General features: G+C 38.0%; 1 protein-coding gene across 1 annotated transcript in view; it reads right to left on the bottom strand.

The window, feature by feature from the left end:
* Window positions 1-1,083: 1,083 nt before the first annotated feature.
* ADAMTS6 (ADAM metallopeptidase with thrombospondin type 1 motif 6) overlaps window positions 1,084-23,590 on the bottom strand; it is a gene marked incomplete at both ends in the record, with an annotated part of 225,092 nt that continues 202,585 nt past the window's right edge. Inside the window, 3 exons of the mRNA XM_084234291.1 lie at window positions 1,084-1,193; window positions 13,019-13,175; window positions 15,517-15,693. Of these exons, the coding sequence (XP_084090417.1) occupies window positions 1,084-1,193; window positions 13,019-13,175; window positions 15,517-15,693 (444 nt within the window). The remainder of the gene's footprint in view (window positions 1,194-13,018; window positions 13,176-15,516; window positions 15,694-23,590) is intronic.

Here is a 23,590-nt window from a genome sequence, read left to right as displayed (position 1 = left end):
TCAAAGAAGGGACATCTGGAACCCATCGTAACTGTCAGCAAAAGGTCTGCCTGGTTGTTACCATGCCAGTCTCTCTTTTGCCTGGTATCATCTCAGTAAGCTCGACATGAATGCAACAATCCAACAAGGCAGAAGCCGGTCTGTGGCTGGAGAGGATGTAAACACAAGTGAGTTGGGGAGACTCAAGTAAGAACTAAGGCATCCTGTGTGAACGCAGCAAAGGGCCTGGTACTTCAGTCTCTACCATACCCCAGGTCTGGCTTCTGCATGAAATTCAAAATGTTTTTCCCTTAAAGTTTTAATGGAAATCTCAGCTTCACTTGCACAATGGCAAGTTGGCCACAGTCTTTTAGCACTGAATTTATAGACTTGCACAGCTGCAGTAACTGATGCACTGCTTTAAACTAAGTCCTTCATTGTTGTTCGATTTAATATAGTTTATATATGGCTCACAGCAGTGTTCAGAACAGGGGGATTATTCCTAAGGAAATTAAGTGGAATGAAGAAAAAATAATACAAACTTTCATTACTTTTGATTTGTAATTGCTCCTTAAATTACAGTTCAAAGCCTGTTTTAGAATTTAAATTGTGGTGCTGTTGTAGTGAGATAAAGTATAGTAAATATTTTTAAGCTATGACTTAAGATTTCTGAATCTTCTTTACTTCCATAGTTGACCACGTCATAACAGCTACATTTTAAACAGTTTTAAATACAAATGGATTCAGTGTCATTGCTAAGTTCATAATAAAAATTATCTTAATGGTCCAAGGAGGTAAACAGGCTATTGGATTTACTCGAAAGAACACAAACATTCCACAGTAAGCAAGTCTCCCTGTGTTGTTTGGGTCTCTCCAATCTGGCATTCCCTCCTAATACTGTGTCCAGCACTTTGGATCAATAAATCCCACTTCACAGAAGTTAAAATAATATTGAAATCCTGTCAGCTAGAGCTGACCAGTGGTTACGTTTTCCACAGGGTAATGCATTTGCAAGGACATCAATCCTCTTCCTCTGGGTGGCTCTCTATGATGGACGCATTTCCACGATGAAATGACAAGGCTCTCTCTCTGACTTTCCGTGGGTCAGTGTCCTTGGCAGGTCTTACAACACATCTGTCTGAAGTATGCTCGACTGCAGAACTTGAACTTCAGCACCAGTGGGCAATAAGCCACTTTGTTCACATCTTTGCACTCTAACGAATAGGGGCAGAAAATGGAAAACAATTAAGGCACATAAACAAGTACATAAATAAGCCAAAGAGCCTGGATGTTCAGCAAGGATTCTGCCCTCCCTTCCCCCCCTCAACCCAACCCACCTTGGCTTTCACATCCATGTGGTTTTTGTTTTTTGTTTTTAAGCATACCCTGTCTGGTACAGCCTACCAGAAACTTTTTTTTTGATATATTTTAACACAAAATTTTAAAAAATGATTGCAAGGTTTTTCTCCCAGACTTTTATAAGTATGGTGCATGCCCACTGTGTCTTGAAAGAATTACCATTTGTTGGGATAAGTGATCACTTTAGACAGCTTGGAAACATGAGTCATTTTTCTTACAGCGCTTTTATTGCTTCTTTCTCAAGGGTTATTTTATTCAGCAGTGCAAGGTTATCCAAAATCAAACATGAGTTGCATTGTTTGATACCAACGTGCACATGTCTCAAGAGAATCTCCGCATCTGTGAGGCGTTGGGATGGGTCTGCGTGAATGAAAAGGATTGCTGACAGTGGCCTAGATTCAGCAACTACACTAGACAAAGAGGAAAACTTTGAGGGGTTGGCCTCAAATGGCAGGAGTCTGTGGGTTATGGAAACATGTAGAAATGTCTTTTTTTAATTTGGAAGTGAGACATGGCCTTCTTTTTTCCTATGTGTATTTTCTCCTCAGTGCTAGAATTGCCACACTTGAAGCCTGCAGTTCTTGTAGCCAGAAGGTGAATAAATGATTCTTTCTCTGTCACTCCTGAAGCTGGTTACAGAAGATGGGGCTGAGGGGTCAGTGTGGAGCAAGGGACTCAGGCCTTTGATTCTCAGCAACCCCGCTGCCCCCGTAGAACCCCACTATGGCACATAATAATGTTCTTCTCCAGTCCTCCAGTCACTTTTATCTGGGGATTTTAAAATACTTTGTAAACCTAGTAATTAAATTTCCATATGCCTCCAAGAATCAAAGTTCCACCCTCATTTTTCCAGGTGGTTATACTGAAGCATCCTGGGTAAATTGTTTAACATAATTCAAATCAGGCAGAACACTGTGAAAAGTTCAGTGTAAAAGGACACTTTTGTTGTTGTTTGCTTGTTTATTTGCTTGTATTTTCCCCAAGCTTTAGAAATCCACTAAGGTTCTAAGAGATCATGTCTGTGGTATCACACCACATGATGAACTTGGAAAACTGAATGAAAGAAACGTAAAGTTTCCAGTTGTCATTACCGAAAAGTAAGGTAACAATTTTATTGATCTCACGTTTAGGGCTCTTTGAGTGAAAGGCCTAAACATTTTAAACTGGACCTCTCAATCCTCTTAAAACCTAAGTTCTGTCATTATTAAACTCCCTTACTCAAGATTTGGATTAGAAAGAGAATAATCATTAGACATTTAAATAGAAACCGTCTCTACTAGAATACATGGTAAATTTAAGCCTTGGCTGAAGGAAGGTAGGAGATACCTGAGAAATTTCTTTAAATGTTGTACTAACAAGAGAAATCAGATATTTGGTGATTCAAAATTGAATTTGAGGTGACGGAGCTGCATTTATTTTCAGGTCATTTGAGATTTTTTTCTTTTCCCCCTCTATCATGTCTTATAGTGAAAAGCAACCAAAAAAAATTATTTTAATGTTTTTGTGGAAAAATGTATCAGTGTTAACAAGATGGACACATTGTCAAGGTAATAATGCTATTATTAAAATGATGAGAAAAGTTGAGTTTTAACAATAGAAAGCTGACATAGTCTCCCTCATTCTTCATTCTACATCACTATCCTAGTGGGGCAGCCCGCCAGTGAAGACCACTGCTCTCTCACTCTGCAACGGGCTTGGTGGCACTACTTAATGTACAAGATAAACCAGCTTTGGCCTTCTTTGCCAAATACAAAAATGACTTAGTCGATAAGGGGAGACTGTTCAATATTGCAAGAAGATAAAATGAGAAGTTAGACTGCCTGGGTTTAATGTTAGCTTTACCATTTATTAACTTCATGACTGAACAAATCACTTAATCTCTCTGTGCCTAAGTTTGATCTGTAGACAGAGATGATGAGAGTATCCACTCACACATGTGACGTGTACATCCCGTGGTATCACCTAGAGCACAGTATAGAAAGCATTCAAAGACTGTGAGATGTTGCACTGCCATTAACTAACATCACTATTAATTATTATCTCTCATAGCCTGAGAGTTCTGCCCTGAACCTCTCAGTAAGGGTGCAATAATTAGGTTACTACTGATAAAATGTCATCCTATAGACACAAGTCAGTTTGAAGACAAAACGAAGAAGAATATTTGTTAGGGTGTGTATCTTGATTGGACAATGCACTACTCCAATTTCTGAAAGAGTTGCTGGAACAGGAAGATTTTGAGATGAGAAAAATACAAGCAAATCCATAGATTTTTCTTTTAGATTTAGACTTTGGAATTTATTAAATAATAGATAATAAAAATGAGTAAAATATTCACACTTTTCGCCCTTAACTACCCCTCCATCCATTCCACCCCTCCCCCCACTCAGTCTATTGCAAATATAAAGAGTTGGGGACTCTGCTCCAGAGGTGGGTGCTGGGTATGAGAAGATTCCTCCCATGTAAGACCCCAAGAAGAAAGTCTTGCCTAGGATGTAGGCTGGAGGCCAGAGGTAGGTGGGTCCCTCCACACTTCTGTTAAATTCTTTTCCAACTAACCTGATTCAGACTGACTTGATTGGGAATAGGGAGTGGTTTGAGTCCTGAGCAGGGTCAAGCTAGGGAGGTGGGGATGCTCATGAGTGCCTGGGGATCTGCCTGCACCCTAGCGCACCACAGCCTCAGAGATGGAGATCTCAGGACAGGCACTGCCTCCTCCTGGTGTTTGTGTCCTCTGCCAAGTTATTCCACCACTCTGAGCCTCAATTTCTTCATTTGTGAAACAGAGACTGTAATAAGACCTGCTTCTACAAGGTTGTGAGGCTCAGGTGAGGTGACATGTAGCAAGTGCACTATGGCACCTGCAGAGAAGCTCTTGTTACTACCAAGACACCAGCCTCTGAGAAAAACCATATGTGTTCTCTGGGGTCCGTGTCAAAGTGCAGTAGGCTCTCATGAAGAGTTACATTTTTGCACACATTTGCAAATTAACAGAAACATAGTCAACAGAGAACAGGTGAATTAGGACAGGGGACACAGGGGAAGAACCAGGGCTTGGGGACTGCTAAGACAATGGGCTTCAGTGAGACATTGAACTGGAGAATTTGGGGCTATATAAGGGGACTCAGCCTTGACGGAGGGCAGGGGGTTCCCACAAAGTAGGGAATGTGAGGAAAATCCCATTCCTACTTCTTGAATTTGCCTTCTAGGAACTACTAGTCTAGAAAAATTAGTCTTTGAATTGATGGAAATCTGTTTACCAAGGGTCAGCAGTGACTTATCTTTCATTTTCTCAGTCTTTTACCTCTCCAAGAGCTTAATCTGGTAAACAAAACATTAAAAATAATCTTTCCGGCGTCTCCTATGTGCCAGGCACGGCTTGGATGGTTTTACACATTTATATATTTAATCCTTTTAAAGTATCTAGAAGGTCAGCTTCACAGAAGTGGCACAAGTGAAGCTCAAAAAGGTCACAAAACTCAAGCTGGGTGGCACGGTGAGTTGTCTATCTGGGACCAGAACTTGGGTGAGTCTGACTCCTCAACCACTTTATTGTGGCAGCATTTTCGGAATGTAAATACAAAGAGGTTTCCACCTCACAGTGCTTCTGTTCTTAGCTGATACCACACTGATGACAAGTCAGCCTCTGGGGCATAACTGTCAGGTGGTTTGCTCTGCCACCTTCTAAGGGGAAATGTCTTATAAGAGGACGGTTCTCAGTCACAGACATCCGGAGCAGCTTGAATGATCCCTTCCTACTTCTCCTCAGCTATCCCTTCCTTTCTTATTTTTGTAAAAGCAACATGAGTGAAATGTGCATTTGGACACATCAAAAAGTTTTAAAGCCCTGTTATTACAGAACAACGAATGCAATCTTTAAAATATCAGTATCAGTTTTACATTATATTTGGTTTTTTTTTTCAGCTTAGCTAGAGATGATTAACTCATGGGTATTTTCTGATGTACTTGAGAGGCCTTCATTACAAATATATCATGCAGTAGTCTACATTGTCCTTGTAGGGTAAATAATTATCAGGCTTTTCTGCTCTCCTGCCATTAGGATTGATGATGATCCCTGTGGTCCTGAATGCATGCCTGAGGGCGGGCACCTGGAGTGAAGTGTGGGCATAAGTAGGTGGATACACCTGGGCTGAGAGATTGGGCTTATAAGGGCGGCGTCACAGGGACACCAGCAGAAGAGAGCAGAAAAGAGAGAGCGGAACAGCAGAGTGAAAGGAGCGAAAGAGAAGCAGAGACTATGAGAGAACGTTGGAGAGCCCAGAAAGAGTGAAGACTCGCTGGGGGCTGGGAGGCCTGCCAGTCCCAGGCACCTCTGTCTGACTTGTACCTGGTAAATCCCAATAAAAGCCTGCAAAAGCCACCGAGGGCTCCTCCTTTACCCCGTCTGCTAGGATCATAGAGAACCTGCTCTGTGCCTTCCTGCCCCTACACTCCTCAAAGTCAACTGAAGAAGAAATAGTCTTTTCACTCCCACCCTTTGGCCAGTACCTAGTATAACTCGCATTTGTAATAAAATCATTCTGGAAAAACTGTGCATAAATCAAATCACATTTTCCCATTGAAATAAAAAATAGAAATGTTCTGTTTCAATTTCTGAATGGTCATTGGGTAGCACCGATTTCTAGATAATACTTAACAAATTTAAAAGTTAAGTTTCTCTATACCTGCAACTAAACAGATTATGAAATCTAAGAAACCTGTTAAAAGGATACTTAAGTCTAGGTTGAATGTTTTTGTAATGTAATCACTCTGTAATTGATCTGTTTTGAAGGTTTGCTCTTCACTATCGCACATTCTTCATGCAGACACACTTGTATCTACTACTTTTTACTGATGGTATATGAGCCAGCAGTGTCAAGGATTTTAAAATGACGGCGCTGATATTCTCTTCTGCCATAATCATATATCAGCTAAGAACTTTGCTGGGAGAAAAATGACAAAATACTGCTGCTACCTTTTTTCTTATGAGTCTATTAGGAAAGTGAGAGGTCATTTTGTTGGTTTGTAGGAAATATTCTGTGGACCTAATAAGTCTCTCTCTCTCTCTCTTTTTTAAACATTTCCCTCTTTACCCTCCCAATACTTTCACTTTATTCAAGGTTAGAGAATTCTAGTGGGAATGACAACTTATCAAGTATTCCCAAATTCTTTTCAGGGAGACTTGGGAATACACCAAGAACTGAAAGCCAGCTCCTAGGTGCTTGTTGTGACCTAGATCCATTATTAAAATCTTAAGAAACTCACCAGGCATGCTGGAGAAGGTCCATTAGTAATCTTGGATTTTGGTAGCGCTGAATGCTAAAATTAGACGACGTCTCAGAAGCAACACATGAATCTACTTATTATTGATGCACCAATGGGTTTTCTCCAGGTGCTTTACATTAGTCTTTCAAAGTCTTGAAGTAAAAGACATGATTTCAAAATACATTGAACAGACTCTTAAGAATTTGGGATGTATTTGGATTCAGATTCTTTGTGACTTTGAAAGCTTGACTTGCTCTAAAGAGTACAAGAATAACTCCTGAAAGACAGAGCTCTTACATTTATTTCATAATACATGCAAAGTCTGCCTAAGTTGAATTCACTGGAGTGGACTGAGGTATGCAGGGACATATCCTTCTGGGACCAGGTTGGGCCATTCAGCATCTTTCTTCGGAGAATGCACCTCTGTGCCTATAAGTTCTTCATGAGATTCAGAGGAAGAACACAGTAAGCAGAGAGTTGTGGCTTACACACCAAAGGGTGTCTTTGGGATTACAAAAGCACAACCAGCTGACCTCTGTCACACTGGAGATGCAGTCTCGTGAGAGTAGATGGCAAAGGCTGTGCAGGTGTGGGTGCCTGTGTGGAGCTGGGGGCGGGGGGTGGACTCAGCATTGCCCCTGATAAAACTGTACTGCAGCTCTTGATATTTTACATATCCAGACTGAAAAAGGATGAAGTAAGTTTTGCTTGGGACACTACTCATTGCAACATTTCATATTTGAAACAGGGTGATATTAACTCTGGAACTTTATTCTGATTTCGTTCTTACCATGGACTAAGCTTTTTCTTCCTCTTTTTGCCTTGTCACTTTTTTCTCACACAGTCTTATTCCCCTGGATGTCACCCATATTAAGCCTCAAGGTGGTACGATCCTAAAATAATTCCAGGGTTCCCTCCAAACCAGACAGTCAGGAATGTGAACCTGAATGCTACGATGAGTTACAAGCGCTTTAATATGGGAAAGAAAAAAAACCTGATCTTCCTTCCCTCCTTGAAACCAGTCTTCTAATGACCTTCACTGTTTCCCTTTCACTGATTTTCATACATCAGATGCCATTTTAAAGCTCAAATTCAGTAGCTCTTTTGTTCCAGGAATCTTGTGAGATTTCTGGAGCTGCTCATGCTTTCTCAAAGCCGTTTACTTGAGTAAGACCGAGACCCACCAAAGCCACCATCAGACAGCCCAGGCTGGTAAACCACTGCACACTAACCACACCTTTCCTGGTTGGTTACCAGCTCATGGCACGCCATGAATCACTACCTGGCAGCAATAAATCCTAGATGACAGAGCGCCTCATATATTGAGAAGCTGAAAAAAGACTCACCATATAAACTACAAGGGAACTTGAAACTGCATGAAGAGGAATAAAATGGCATTTGGTATAGAATTTCAGGTGAGCTTGAGTAGACTATTCGCAGCTGCCAGATGTACTTTAAAAAATTACTCTGAGTAGTATTGCAAATGTAGTGATACCCAATGTGTCTATAATTCACTCTCAGCAGCAACATGGTGTTACCTTCATTTCAGTGGCAGTCTGTCAAAATCAAGCCCGTAATATTTTACTCTTCACCAAAGCCTTTCAGGAATAAAAAACTAAGACAGATGTTAAACATAGCAAGTTGTATCTTCTTTCTCTCTCTAGTTCCTTCTATTTAGTTTTATTTATTTTTTTAAAAAAGAATTATTGATTTATTTATACAAGCACTTGGTACAGTCAGAAGTGCGGGAGGGTGAAAGAATTCACCAGAGCCAAGGCGGAGAGCAGAACAGGCAGGCTAACAAAGTACGCTGCTGAGGGGAGCGGTGGGCGGCAGGAGAGGTCTGCGCGCCATGTGGGACCCTCACCCAGCGGCCGGGGATCGAACTGGCACTGTAGAGGCTGCGGGCAGCTTCACAACCCAGCGCTCAACCACTGCGCCACAGGGGAGGCCCACTATTTAGTTTTAATTTCTTGATGTTCCACTTCGGATTTTTTTTTTCTTGCTCTCCTTTGTGGCTTTAACTTCCCTCCATTCTCATTTATATTAATTTTAAAATCTCATATTCAAATTCCATTATTTCATTGTGGCTTTTGGGGACCAATGTGCCTCATTCCCTATGTATGCCCTTATTCCTTATCATGTTTCTAGTACCCAGTCTCCTAAATCTGAAACCGGGGAGTCATACTGAATGCCTCCATGACTCTCATCTCCTGGTCTAATTGTTCATTGGGTTCTTTTTACTCTCCCTTCTGTTTTATCCTTTTACCCTTCTTGTGATCACTACTATACCTGCCTTAGTTCAGGCCTTTATCGTCTTTAGCCTGGACTAATAGAACACCTTTCTCACTATCGTGCCATAGAGGGCTGGTGTCCCCTAACCCCTTAACACTTCTGCCATTCTAAGCAAGTCACTCACCAATTTCCTTTACTTATTCCCTAAAACTCATAGACTCAACTTCCATTGTATATAGGACCCTCCAAAACTGTATACATCATAACTTTTTTTTTCATAGCCTCCTCATCAGCCAAGCTTCTGCAGCCAAACTAAACTACCTCCACATCCACAAGACAGAACACACTCACCCTCTGTTAGGAATGCAGAGCATCAAAACCTCTTCTTGGCAAACTTCCAGTGCCCAGTTCAAGCTTGCCTTCTCCATGATGCTTCTGCTGATTACTCTTGCCTCTGTATACACATGCTAACTTCTTTCAACCCCTGTTAGAGTACTGTCCTTACTGTGGATGAATGGAGCTCATTATTTAGGAGCATCACCCTGAGTGATGAATAAATGAATATGTGATATAAAACATGTTTGGGAAAGGGTTAATGTTGGGTGGGTGTTCATTATGAGGTTCTTTCACCTTTGCTTATATTTCAAATTTTTTTTTATTATTTTCATAATAAAATATTAGAAAGGGGATAATTTCCTAAACTTTGGTAGATAAAACAGTTCTCAAGATTCTATCAGTGGACCACTTTCCACATAACGAACCCACTAAAAGGCCACACTTTATGCCCCAAGAGTTGATGGGGAAGATCTGAACTAGTTTATAAGTAACTTCCTACTAAGAGTCAAAGGAACCTGATTCTTCTGGGGGGAGGGGACGAGGAGGAAGGAGTCCTTTGCTACCCTCCTGCACTAACCAGAACCTGTCCCTTTCCTGACTGCTGCGTTTTCCTTCCTACTCTCCCTTAGGAAGGAGCACTTCACCTCTGCCTGCTCTGATTTCCACGTGCCCTATCAGTCACTCTCACGTTACTTCAAGCAAGAGTCTTTTCTCTTTTGAAGTTCATGTTATCTGCCTATTTCGTGTCTACCTGGATGACAACTTATGATTCAACTGAACTGTTTTAACCACTTTTCCCAGGGCACGCACTGGGATATTATGGCTTACTCACAGCCTATGAGTCCAGGAAGCTTGCCTTTATCCAAAAGGTTAAAGTCGTCAGTCCTTCATTTGACCTCTCTCAGCACTTATACACAAACTGCTTCACATAACACATTCACCTTCCTTTTTTTAAAAAGTATCTTCCTTGTAAGATTATAAACCTCTAAATGCATTTGAATTTTGCATAAGCATAACATTCAATAATTAGTTGCTTGTGTGAATTTTACAATGCATATATAGCTTTAGTACTTAGTTCAATATAAACTATTATATATATACTATTGGAAAGCAGGGAATACAGACATACTGTATTATTACAGACAAATTACTTTGAATCTAATTTTGTAGTAGAGAGTGATCCTCTTTTATTTGAGTAACAGCTTTAGAGAACATTTCTTAAATTAGTCTACTTTGCAGGATTAATCTTTCCTAAAAGTTTCCTTCTTTCCAGAGAAGACTAAAATTATTTTAACCGTTTACTTCAGATTAATAAAGGATGATTTGGTGAGGCAGATTAAATGACTATGATAATTCATGAAACCGCAGATTAATAGCTATTCATTTGAAGAAGACTTAAGACAGAAGGAAGTGCAGTTGCAGATGCTAGTTTGTTCGTTCTGAAAATAACATTACATCTTTAGCTATAAAGCTTACAAAACTTTTGAAGAAATTACTAAAATGGAGCCACAAACCTATTTTTAACACATCTATTGTGGGCATGTCAAAAAAGCTTGTTCTTTCAGCAGTGATTAAACCTTAGTCTATTGAGTCAGGCTGACACACATGCCAGTCTACTTCATAACCACAAGCTCTGTTTTCATGTTAAGATACTCTACTTTAAATTTGTGAATTAAGAATAGCATGTAAATTGTAGTTGAAATGGACAGGCCCTTGGGCTCTGCCAAATTTGAGTTCAAATCCTGACATTGCTAATTCCTTCTCTTGCAATTTGGGCAGTCTCTACTTCTCTCTCTGCCTCAGTTTTCTCATCAGTAACAACTGCTCTCAGAAAGCTGTCATGAATATATAACATACACATATTTATGCATATGAAATAACTAAAATGAATAAATAAGAGCCTAAAATAATAGCTGATGTAAAGTAGTTCTAACATGATCCATCATAAACTCTTCCACTTTCTAACTCTGAAAGAGAAACAGACCCTCTAACCTATGTGATGAATTGATTGCTAAAAATTTACAATAAATAAGAGGTATTTGCTGAAGTCCTATAGAAAAGACATATTTTTATTTATATCATTTAAGAGAGAGGGTTTTACGAGGAAAAGTACTTCTGTTTGTCACGGATTTTGAGCCTTTCTCAAGAGAAGGTAAGCTAGAGTCCCAGCAAGTTCATGACTAAAGGGACAAATAAAGAGATGTCATTAGAGTCAGAGATTTTGCAAATTAAAGATGTGATTTTGAATTAATGTGGGAAGAGGTAATACACTTCCTGAAAGTGTGAACTAGACAATAAGTATATTGTGCTGAGGCTCAAATATAAAAAAATAGACCATTTGCAAAGAAACAAGTTCTCTACATTATGTCATATAAGATGAAAGCTATACCTAAAGTAAAATTCCCATGGAAACATTGTAAAATAGTGAATGTTATTTTCTAAATTTTAAATAATTGCTATTTTGCTTCTTAAATAATTGCTATTTTGCTATTTTATGAGAAAAAGTTTTTGCCTAATTATTAGCTAGCTTTACCACTCCCTAAAATGTCTTTAAATCTTGATTTGATTTTTGAAGTTCAAAATGCTCTCACAAGTTTAATATCCTTTGGTTCTTTTTTTCTTTTCCACTTAGGAATTGATTATTCTCACATCTCAGCTTTTTTATCTCAACAATTTAATAGCAATATAATGTGTTTTCTACAAGCACATATTTAATTAAAGGAGTTTTTGTTTATTTATTTATTTGTTGAGGTAGCATTGGTTTATATCACTATACAATTCAGAGTATCCGGTTCACACCTTCCAGATGTGCAGTGCATGTGTGTGCACACATACATATACCGCCACCCCCAGTGAACATAATTTCTAAAAAATCCTTCAAACTGGATAAATGTGATTAAAATGAATAGATCTCTCTTAATAGATATATGACCATATAATCTCCACTAAAAATGTTGACCAATCATATTTAGCATAGTCCTTTATTTTTGTGTTTGTTTTTTTAAAGCAGTGTCCTATATCTCTATTTTTTATATAATTTTTGAAGCTCATGGCTCATGACTTCAGGCTTTCATGTGCATGTATTGACTGTGTCTCTCTTTTCATGAGAAGGCAGTCTGAATTTCCGGGCTGTGCCATATCTTTCTGCCCTCCCCATAGTAGCATCCAGGAAATATCAAATACATAGTAGCATTCAGGAAATATCAAATGAATGCCTCACTGAATAAACAAAGTGCATCTATTTAAAGAAGATTTTTTAAAAATTAGGATTTCAGCTGTCATCTGCTGTTAATAAAGGGATTTCCCAAGTCACACACAAAAAAGAAAATTTAGAGCCCGAAGACTTTTGTCCTCCCTTACTATATAATTACCTTTTCTACAATGAGAAAATTGGTATTTGAAACAGTTTTTGAATATGCTTTCATTATATGTATGTATAGCAAGCATGAATTTTTATCTTCAAGATGGCAGAGATCCATTATTACATTCAAAATAAAACAGAAATTTCACCTTTAAATCACATATCACCTCTATATTTCTAGCACAAGTCAAGCATAGAATGCTAGCTTGGACATGAACGTAGAGAATATCCATTTCAATATCTTATTGTATAGATAGATAAACTAGCTCCAGGAAGGTTAAGTGATTTAACAAGGTCACACAGTTGGTGGAAGATTCAGGAAAAAAACTTAGGTGTCCTGAATACACATCCAGTATATACGCACTTTTCACAAATGCTCTATACAAACTACACTACCACAGTGATTTTATGGGGCTTTTCAAACCCTGGGAACCAGTATAGGTGAGTCAGTAGAAACCACAGCCCCCTTCTCCATGGGAAACTCACCTTCAGTATTGGAAATGGGGGTACTGTCACATTTGCTTTCACACTGCTGCATCGATGGAGGCCGAACAGTTTCTGGACAGTCACTAGATGCCTGTCCAGTGTAGGAGAGACATTGTACAGTCCGCATTTGCTGTCCAAGGCCACACTGAGCAGAGCACTAAACCCAACAACACAAAGAGAAACAAAATACTCATCTCGACGATGTCCAGGAGGTAAAAAAGATACTGTAATTTTAAACATCATATATTTGAGCTTTTAAAATCTATATGTAGTTAATCTTGGAGCAGTGTATGAATAGAATTGATTTGGAAACTCATGGATCCTGGAAAATGGAAGCTACACAGTTCCCAGAAGACAACAGATAGAGATTTCTTAGGCCATTATCCCAATAGTTCTAAGAAGGGTTGGTGACCCCTACCAGCAGTATAATGAGAAAATTCTTACAATGAAGTAGAATAATCAGAGATTATAAAATACGGTGCAGGAACATCACAACTGCCCTCTATTTATTTATAGGCTTGTGGACAAACAACCCGAGAGTCTAATTGGAGTGTTGTGTCTCTGATCAGAATATTAGTTCAGTGGCTGCTATGGGACCTGATGATAGTTTTGTCGTTATTTTTTAAAAAGCTTTAATAAAAACCTCCAGTTTTCTAAGGTATTGTCAGCTGAACAAGCCTGAGTGCCTTCCTCTCCATCTTCTTCTACTACAAATTCATTTACTTCAGAGCAGTTTGCATAGCTTAGTTTCAGCTGGGACTGCTCAGCTTTTCAGGCTGGGTCTATTCTTTGGGTCTACCACCCAGAATACCAGAAAGTCTGTGAGATTTAGGATCAAAGTGAAGAGGAGCTAACTGGTGCCAAGAAAGGCAATGGTGATGTTTACAAGGTAAACAGACAGGCCCTGCTGGATTTGTTTGCAAAGACTCTGCAAAGCACTTACAGGACTTGCAGGGGTATTCATAGACACTTTTATTTTTAAGTTTCTAAACACAGAATGACAAACTAAAGAACCACAAAATGTACTAAGGTATCTTTGAAAATGTATTTTAACCCATGAGTTTTAATTTTAGGAAAATGAATTGAAAATATATATGGGAAGAAAAAGGAGGGACTTTATAACATTTACAAGAGTAATCTCAAATTGATAATTTGGGGAAAAAACTGATATGCAAAACCTTTCAACTGAACTTTAGGTGACAGTGCATTGCAACAAAGAAAATACAGGGAAGGAAATGTCTACCTAAAAAATTAAAGTAAGAGAAAAATTATGAGGATGCATCGGTATTGTTAATAGCATAATATCAATTATGTATTGTGAACCTGTCACACTTCTAGAGTGAAACAACTGCATACGATGCTTACCCTTATCATCTGTATTCCACTCGGGCACTGTGTAAGTTAAACTCAATACTGTTATACAAATGCAAATTATTAATTATTTCTTATACAAATGGAAATATTATTTTATGATCATACCTCCTTTTCAGCACTGAGCATGGAACAAGTATATTTACTTGTCATAGGGAGACGGGAAATCTTTCCCTCAAATGTAATAAAAGAGGTATACAGAAATTGCCATATTCCAGCAATACTGAATTTTGGCCAGATTTTCTGGTAACTTCTAAGAAATCCATGTCTGATAAGTAATGGCAGGTCCATTACTAGTACAGCTAAATGCCATGATGATTTGAGTCTCAGATATTAAAAAATGACTAGCTACAATGTTAAATATAAAACCATGGGCGGGGTGGGGGGAGAAAACTCTGTATAGAAATTTACTTTCTGGAGCATTATTTTTTAATGCAACCTAGGTTTTCCTTTTTAACATTCAAAGGAACAATACTTTATTTTTCTTCTAGCCAAGTTATTTTTGAAGGATTTAAGGGGGCCCTCAGCAAGACAACACAATTTAGGAGTCAGAAACAGAAAAATAAGAATGGCAACATAAGCTGGAAATGAGTGTAAAATAACAATACATACCAAAAGCCCTAGATATTGGCCTCCCTTTTCATAGCATCCTTCAGATAAATCCACTGATGATAAATATTAATAGCATTTCAAAGACTTGCAATCACAACAGCATGCTAATTAACCCCCCCCCCCCGCCCCCCACATCTTCTCTGTGAGGAGAAGAAGAGTTTGCAAGTGAGAAAATTAAGACACCGGTATTAACTGGTTTGTTCTCAAATTAGTGGAGAGGGTTGGGACTAGTATCCAAAGCTTTGGTAGCTTGTTCAACTCTAATTACCTCAATGATTTCCCTTTTAATTTTAAGTTAAAATGTTAGGATCCAGCAATCAGTGGAAGAGTACAGGTGTGGGAACATGACAGGGTGTCTGTGTGGCTGTTCCTGTCCGTACACCGTTTCCCACTCAGATTCATACCTAGATTCTAAGTGTTGTGTCTCCTCTCTGCCGCCCTTACAATGACCCAATCAGGAACCTCAAGTGAGTCAAGTGCTGCTTCAGCAGGAGCCCACAGTCCAACTGCTTTACCTGGCCCCAGTCTCCTGTCACCCAGCGAGGAGGAGGGCAGCGGCCCAAACTGCAGCGGATGCGGACAGGGGGTTTGCTTTCCTCTGGACATTGTGCAGCTGGGAATGTTTTAGAGAGGTCACTGCTCTTGCACAGAACAATTCGATGCTTGAATCCTGGGCCACATTTGGGAGTGCACTGGAAATAAAACAAATGCTAATAAATAACATTCAGAGTTACAAGGAAATTTGAGGAAAGTCTTTCTTGAAGTAAATGTGCGTTTGGGTATACAATATACATATGCACTAAATTCTAGACAACGTCTTTCACGTGTGAAAATTCCTTACTTTTTAAGCAAAAGTACTTTTATCTTTTTCCCTAAGGTCTTTACGAGCTAAATCTAATGTTTGCTTTTCTTGGCTAACTCGTTTTCTTCTTTTATTGAGGGTAAGTTTATTCTTCTATCACCCCATCCTTGACCACATTCAGCTGTGATAAGATTCTGCTAATTTTTGGAATGTGGAATCCTTGGTTTCCTACTTGCTGGGCGTCATCTTCTCAAAAACAATTCTTATGTTATCAGTAGACTATGAGAACTTGTCTTTGTGTTGATTTAGATGTGTTTTCTTACAGTGTGACAGCTAAGGACATGTGATCACGTGTGAAGGTTCATTGCACAGAAAATCTCAGGACTTTTCCCTATCAGTGAATCTGAATGAATTTGACTGTTCTTTGGTTGAACTAGTCAGCTCCTCATACTGAGGACAAGATGCTGCTTCTTACGGTTTCTCCAGGTTAACTGGACTGCTCTGTTGCTAGTTACCCATCGAACATGGTGACTGACTAAAAGTCAGTTTTCTCCCTTGCATGTGTGGACACCTCCTTAAAATCTGTATTTCTCTTAGTCCTTAGGACCTTCGAGAGGTCCTAACCCAGAACATTTGAAATCTCATTTCCACACTTTCCTTTAAAAAAAAAAAAAGTTTCTCAATATTCTACAGGAAGTACACTAGACTGGGGGTGGTAAAGTATGACGATAAATGAGACAATCTCTATGCTCAGGATCTCATAGTTCTACGTAGGAGACAGACATGTGAATACAAGGTTGTACCACAAAAGATGATGTAGGATGTATAAATTTGTGCATCCCTAATCACCATCTGTCTATTTTATAATTATGCACTTATGTATCTTCTCATCCCTAGCAGACTATAAACTCCTTAAAATTATTTCATTTCTGTTTCATCTTTGTACCCACACCTTCCTGACTCCTAGGGCCCAACAGATGCCTTTCAGTATGCACTTAGCAATTATATATTATTTTTTATCTGGAAAGAGGATGGTGTTGATTTACCACTAGATAAATGAAGAGGCACTATTTGTGGGATGGGGGTGTCTTAATGAACACACCACACCACTGAGTGGGTTATCAGTGGCAATCATGTCAGTCTAATACATGTCATAGAAAGAAGGATAAAATTTTTACATTTTTCAGGTGAAAATCAAGCATCCCATGAATGCTTCTCATTGCAATGAGTGCAATACCGGCATTCCTTCCCACTTAGAAAAAATTTAATTAAGATTTTCCTTTGCCAGAGATTAGCATTTAGTGCTTTCCAAAATAGCTCCAGAAGAGGCTTTCATTAGTGCCCTGGAGATCGACAGAGAAATTCCTTATCCCTAAACTTCACAGCCAAATCAAGGTCCTTATGTCTAGCTGCTGCCTCATTCTAACCAGATAATCAATCACAGGTCCTATTAATCCAACTCCTAACTCTCTCTCGCATTTTTTGATTTTTCTGTCTCTACTGCCACTAAACTTACTTCGGAAAAACATTATTTCCTACATGTAACAGTGTAATGACTTTCAACCAGTCTCCCATTCACTGTTCTTATCTTATCCCAATCCACACTCTAAAGTAAAAATCCAATTATATCCTTTTCTGATTTAAAAAAAAAAAACTTCAATGATTCACTATTGTCTTCAAGATAAAAATTCAAACTCTTTAAATATTCTTACCATACCATGATAGGAAAACTCTATTTACCTCTTTAGATTCAACTCTCTGCACAAAATAATTTCCTTATTTCCTAGTGCTAGTGCAGCAGGGTTAGGCACAAAGCTAATGCTGCTACTGCTACTATGGCTATTACTGTTAATAATGATAAAAGAGTAGCAGTTACTGCTTAATATACAGTATAGACCAAGTGGTGTGCTCTGTGCTATAATTTACATAGTCTTCATAAAAATCCTGTGAGATGGCAATTATTATTGTTTTTATAATGAGGAAACAATGCAAGAGTTAGTTTCTAGAATTTGCCTGTCCTAGAAACTGGTAGAAAGAAATTCTGCCATGAAATGCCAGACCTAATACTAACTTCTACTGAGTGTGTCTTGCAAATTATGTACTATACTATGCACTTTGCATGTGTTATTTCTAATCCTCATACCAACACTATTACTTTATATTTAAAGAAAACAAGACTTGTGGTCATGTCTTTCAATCATTGATTTTGTAGAATGAAAAGATTCCTTATTCAAGTCCCTTGATTTTGCTCCACTGAAGTCTAGCCTTCGTGACTTCACACTGAGTCTCTTCTACCTTCCACCAACACTCGAAGTCAGTCTTTGGGATTTTTGCCTTTCTTAATGTTTAGTATTATTATTGATAAAATGACACTACTACTATTTAAGGCATCACAGTCCAAAAAATACTTTCATATATTTTTCTTATACAAGTTTTTTTTTTAAATTTATTGACTGATAGAATTGGGGTGTAGGCCAGAGGTGGGGGGGATGAGAGGATTCACCAGAGACACAGTGGGGAGCAGAACAGGTGGATCCACTGAAATATACTGCTAAGGGGAGCAGCAGATGAGACAGGAGAGGTCTGCTGCACCATGTGGGTTAGCTCCCTGGCCAAGGATCAAAGTCAGGCCGCAATGGCTATAGCGTGAAAGTGCTGCGACTTTACCCCTAGGCCACCAGGGAGGACCGTCTTATACAAGTTTTTGAGAATTGTTACAGATGGAAAAAGTTTAAGCAACTTACTCACAATTAAACATATAGCAAGTGGGAGAGCTGGGACTAAGTCCTATGCGTTATGATGCAAAATTTAGCTCTTAGCATCAGTAGAAAGAAAGCCATAAGAATACATACAAAGTTTAATTAGTATAAAAAATTAAGGCAAAGTACAAGAGGATAGAAGGGTACTTCAGATTTTAGAAAGATAGGAAGTAACATACAGAATGTATAGGGAATTCAATTTTAGTACTTTGAGGCTGTAATTAGCTTTTGATATTGGGAACATGTATTGAAACATGTACTGCTCCCTTCCTTCCTCCGCATTTTAAAAGCACACATACATATACTAAAGCCTGAAACATAAATCCTTTGCTTATTCTAATATCCTTTTCCATTAGCAAGAAGCTTCTACTGTTATTTGAAGACGGTAGCAATATCTAGCAATCTTTCCTAAGTGCCTATGTCAAGTGACCTGCTTACAATTAGGGGAGGCAGACAATGCAAGGTCTGACAATTCATGCATGTATGTTTGAAAAGTCCTCAGAAAACCAAAAACAAAACATCTAAGACTGACAATAATAGGGAGAAGGAAAAAGTGACAAAGCAATGCTCATATTTGTGAAATGTTAGGCAGTGTTCGACATCCTTTGCATGTCATAATCTTCCTAGTCCTCAAGGAACCCTCAGGAAGGGTTAAATTAACTTCATGCTCATCGTACAGGTGAGAAACTGTCAAAGTGAGAAGTACAGATAAATCCAGATGGCAGGTCCCTACCAGAATTAAACTATGAAAGATAAATGTACAAAGGGATACAAGCTTTCTGTGGGACAATGCAAAGCTAAATGTACAGTGTTATCTTCTACTAAAACAAGAAATAATTTTAGAAAATTATAGCCAAGATTACACTAAATAAGCCAAGTATACTCTATCCTATAGTAGTAAAGGTAGAGAGATAATCCCATAGTGAATGAATGAAAACTACACTTTTGCCATATTTTGATTCAATGAACACACCAACTCTGACCCCTCAGGTCTGACCACAAATATTACATATTTGCAGCCAGAATCTCAACTATGATCTCTGCAAATAATTCACCTCTTAGATTCTAAAATTAAATGTTTAAAAATTGTAAAATAGTAAAGTCACACAATGCTACTGAGACCAGCTTCATTCCAAGCAGAATTGTTTCCTGCAAATTTTTCTCTCCTGACATCAGAGACGTTCAAGCAGCAATGTTCCTCAGCTTGTTTTTATTTTTACTTCTTCCTTCTGCTTTATTTAGCCCACATTTCATCTTTGCCTTCTTTAGCCATCTGATAAATATATTTATTCGTCTGACAACCTCAGTTGTACTTAGCTCTCTAAAAAAAAATTCTAGAAAAGTACGATGAAACCATGACTATGTATATGATTAATAGGCATTAACTTATTTATGAATACTTCAAAGCGTTATTCAATGACAATCACCAATCTATACTTATGCAAAGGGTATATTTTTATATGCTTTTTGAGTATGCAGTAAAATGCATTAGTAATAATTAGAAATTAAGTCCTCGGTTCACTAATACAAATTTTTAAATTTGATTAAAGCAAAGTTGCAAATGTCAAAATCCATTCCATTCATTCTCATAATAAATCACTGATTAGAAAATACTATTTAAGTGGACAATCTATTCTTTAGCAAATTATTCTCACTATTTTTCCTCTTTTTAGTCATATAATCGGATCTCACAATTACTTAAAAACTGACCGGACTATTTTTTGTTTGTTTGTTTTCATCTCACTGGGATATAGGAGGTAATTTTTATGAGAGATGTACTTATACTTTAGTTTAATGCTCTATGATTAAAAATCAAAGACATATTTTGCCGAAAAAAAAAATCTCAAACCACACCAAGGAAAACAAGTTGGCTCTCACTTGTAAAGAATAGAAATAATGGGGTTAGACTGACTCCACTCTTAAGAGCCAGGTTTAATTTCCTTAGCACTAAGAATAGAAACTAGGAATAAGCCAGGTAATACCATAATGGTCTTCTGAAACAAAGGACAGTCCCTAGTCTGTAGATCCCCCCATCCTTCTTAAGTAATGCCACCTAAATGTAAGTCCAATAAAATCAACAGAGTATGATGCTAGTCGTCCACTTGTCCAAGAGTAAGTACAAGAAACAGCCCTTTTTCAATGGGTGCTCTGTGGGAGTCAAAAACTATTTCAATACATCAAAAGAATGGTTTAGGATTGCTGGAGCCCATCCACAGTATGCAGCAATGCTTTCAAGGGTTGCTTGCCAAGGGAGGGCAAAAACAGAAAACCATTTAAGTCCAACATAGCATGGGTGATCCCAAGAGTGAGGCTAGATTATAAGAAATGGGAAAGTCATGGCTTCATTACTTTCACAAAAGGTTGCAGAAGAGCCATTTTCTACCAAGGTAATTTGACTTTTTTTTTTCTCTTGCCATAAGCGCTCGGTGGGTTTCACTGATGGGGAACACGAAAACTATTCCTGGCTTTGCAACAATGGAAATTTTATATTAGAGCAGTGGCAAAGAAAAGGAAAAGGTCAAATGGTAAATTCCTCTAACTGCAACATGTTTTCACCAGCTGAACCTCACCCTTGTGATTAGTGGGGCTCAGACAGCTGAGAGCTGGAAATGGGGAGGGGGCAGAAAGAAGAGGAAAGTTTCCATGGGTGTATCAAAAAGAATATTGTGTGAAATATTTGCAAGAGTTAACTGCTCTTCTGCTGAGACCTCCTCTTTTCATTAGTGGGAGGTGTTCCATTCCTCTGGGAAGAATAGCCTCCTTGTTCTCACTTTGTTCTGCCTAGCTATGTAGACATCTATTTCACTCAATGCTATTTACTTTTCTTTATTTTTAATCCATCTAGGAAAGAGGTGGGCTTCCTGGTAAAGTAAGGAAATGAAAAGGTCAGAGCACATCCCTCTTTGGAAAACAAACAGGAGGGATTGTATGGAGCAAATATGGTCTCTTCTCTACTGAACAAAGGCTGAGATGATGGTACAGATGTGTTCAACTAGAATCTTTGTGACAGTAAAGGCAGTATTTCTTGAATATGAATATATTTTTAAGAGTTTGCCTCCATTGTGAAGAGACAATAGCAGCTGCCAGTGCTTCATGTGAGGTGTTGAGTCCTGTCATCTGCTCTCCACACCTTTAGCTCCATTCCTTTTCACCAAGCTTTAAAAGACCTGTGATGAAAATGCTCCTATTGCTTACACATATTTCCTCAGGCAGCCTATGGGAGTCTCTAAGAGGCTCTTGGAATCATTTGACATCACTTCTAAGATTGGATAGGTAAGATTCAGAGTTCTAGGAGTAAGATAACTATGTCCTGTAAGAGGTTGAATTCAGAAGAAAATCTTAAAATGGTATTTGGAATGAATACATATAGTGATGTGCAAAAAACTACTTCTCAAGATGATTATACTTGGTTGTTTTATGTTAAAATAAAAATAGATGATACAGAAAAATGTAGGCCAAGAGACCAATGTGAAACAAGGCTGTATACAAGGATGTTTTAGGGTTTTAGTGGTTGGCAGAAATTTCTTCCAGTTTCTGTTCAAGAACTTGTCTATTTTTCTTCACTTTTGTAAAAGGATAATATGATATAGATTTCTATACTTCTATATTTCTATATTCTATAGGTAATATTCTATATTACCTATTACTATTTTTTTTCCAGCTTTCTGAGGGGAGTTCATTTTACTCCCCCAAAATGGGTTTGAATTTACCTATCTTGTATATGTAAGTTTGTTACTTTTTATTACTAGTAGTAGTCCATTGTATGAAGTATCACAGTATGATTATTCCCTCACCAGTGAAGGACTTTGTAGATTTTTAGTTTGAGTTCTTTATGGCGAAAGTAAGCAAAGCATTCCCCTCCCAGTTTTAATGTGAACATAGGTTTTTATTTCTTTAGGGTAATTACCTAGAACTAGGATTGATGTATTATATGGTAAATGTTGCATGGCAAATGTTAAGTTTAACTTAACAATTAACTTAAACTTAACATTTACCATGCCTAACAATTTTCCAAAGTCCCGGAATCATTTTAAATTCCTACCAGCTATGCATGAGAGTTCTAGTTGCTCCACATCCTTACTAGCACTAGATATTGTCAATTTGGTTTTTATTTTACTTAACCTTATCTTCCATTTATTCTTTAAAATAAACCCTGTTCCATTACCCAACTTGTATCATACAAACTTTGTTCCTATTCAGTTATTTCTTTCACCAGAAATACCTTCTCTGTCTTCCCAATTCTCCTCCCTACTTCAAATCCTATATCACTTAACATTTAGTTCAACTAAAAAGTCTTCTGATCCTACTCAAGGTGATTCTGAATATCCATGTAACAGAAATATTTTAAATTCACTGCCCACCATTTTATTAAATACTGTCTCATATTATTCTCTTGTTGTCTCCTGGATATTTCTGATTTTCCCTTGCTAATAGGATTCTTATATATATATATATATATATATATATATATATATATATATATATATATATAATCCATTGTGCCTATAGCAGTGTGTTTAGTAAGCAGTGTGTTTAGTAATTTTTACTGACTTAACCTAAAGCCATGGAACTGCTGCAGTCAAACATCAGGTTTCTCATTATGATTTCCCAATAACAAATCTGTCTTCACTATCAGTGACTATTTATGGACGTCTACAAGCGACTTAGACACTGAATGACAAGAAATTACTACTATGCGCAACTTTATAGAACATCTATCTATTCCTTTTCAATGGTGGCCTTTATCTTTAAAATCAATTTATGAGTTAGTCGATCCACTATGCTGTCCATCAACTATGCTGGAAAACAATTTATGGATACTTCTGTTGCATCTACTATGCAGCCAGCATAGTGTCCATAATTGTTTTCCAAAACCACCAAGTGAATAATACCCCTACAATTGATTGAAATACAAATATAGTTAGGTAGGCAAAATGTAATTTTTGAAGCTGAAGTATGGCCAGGAAACTTGGGAGAATACTCCCAATTCCTGCCAAAGATTCCATGGATAACCACAACTGGTCAGAA

This window comes from Talpa europaea (assembly GCF_964194135.1).
Source record: "Talpa europaea genome assembly, chromosome: 5".
In the NCBI taxonomy this organism is placed as follows: Eukaryota; Metazoa; Chordata; class Mammalia; order Eulipotyphla; family Talpidae; genus Talpa; species Talpa europaea.
The sequence above is the reverse complement of the archived record's forward strand: the minus strand, read 5'-3'. Positions and strand labels throughout refer to the sequence as shown.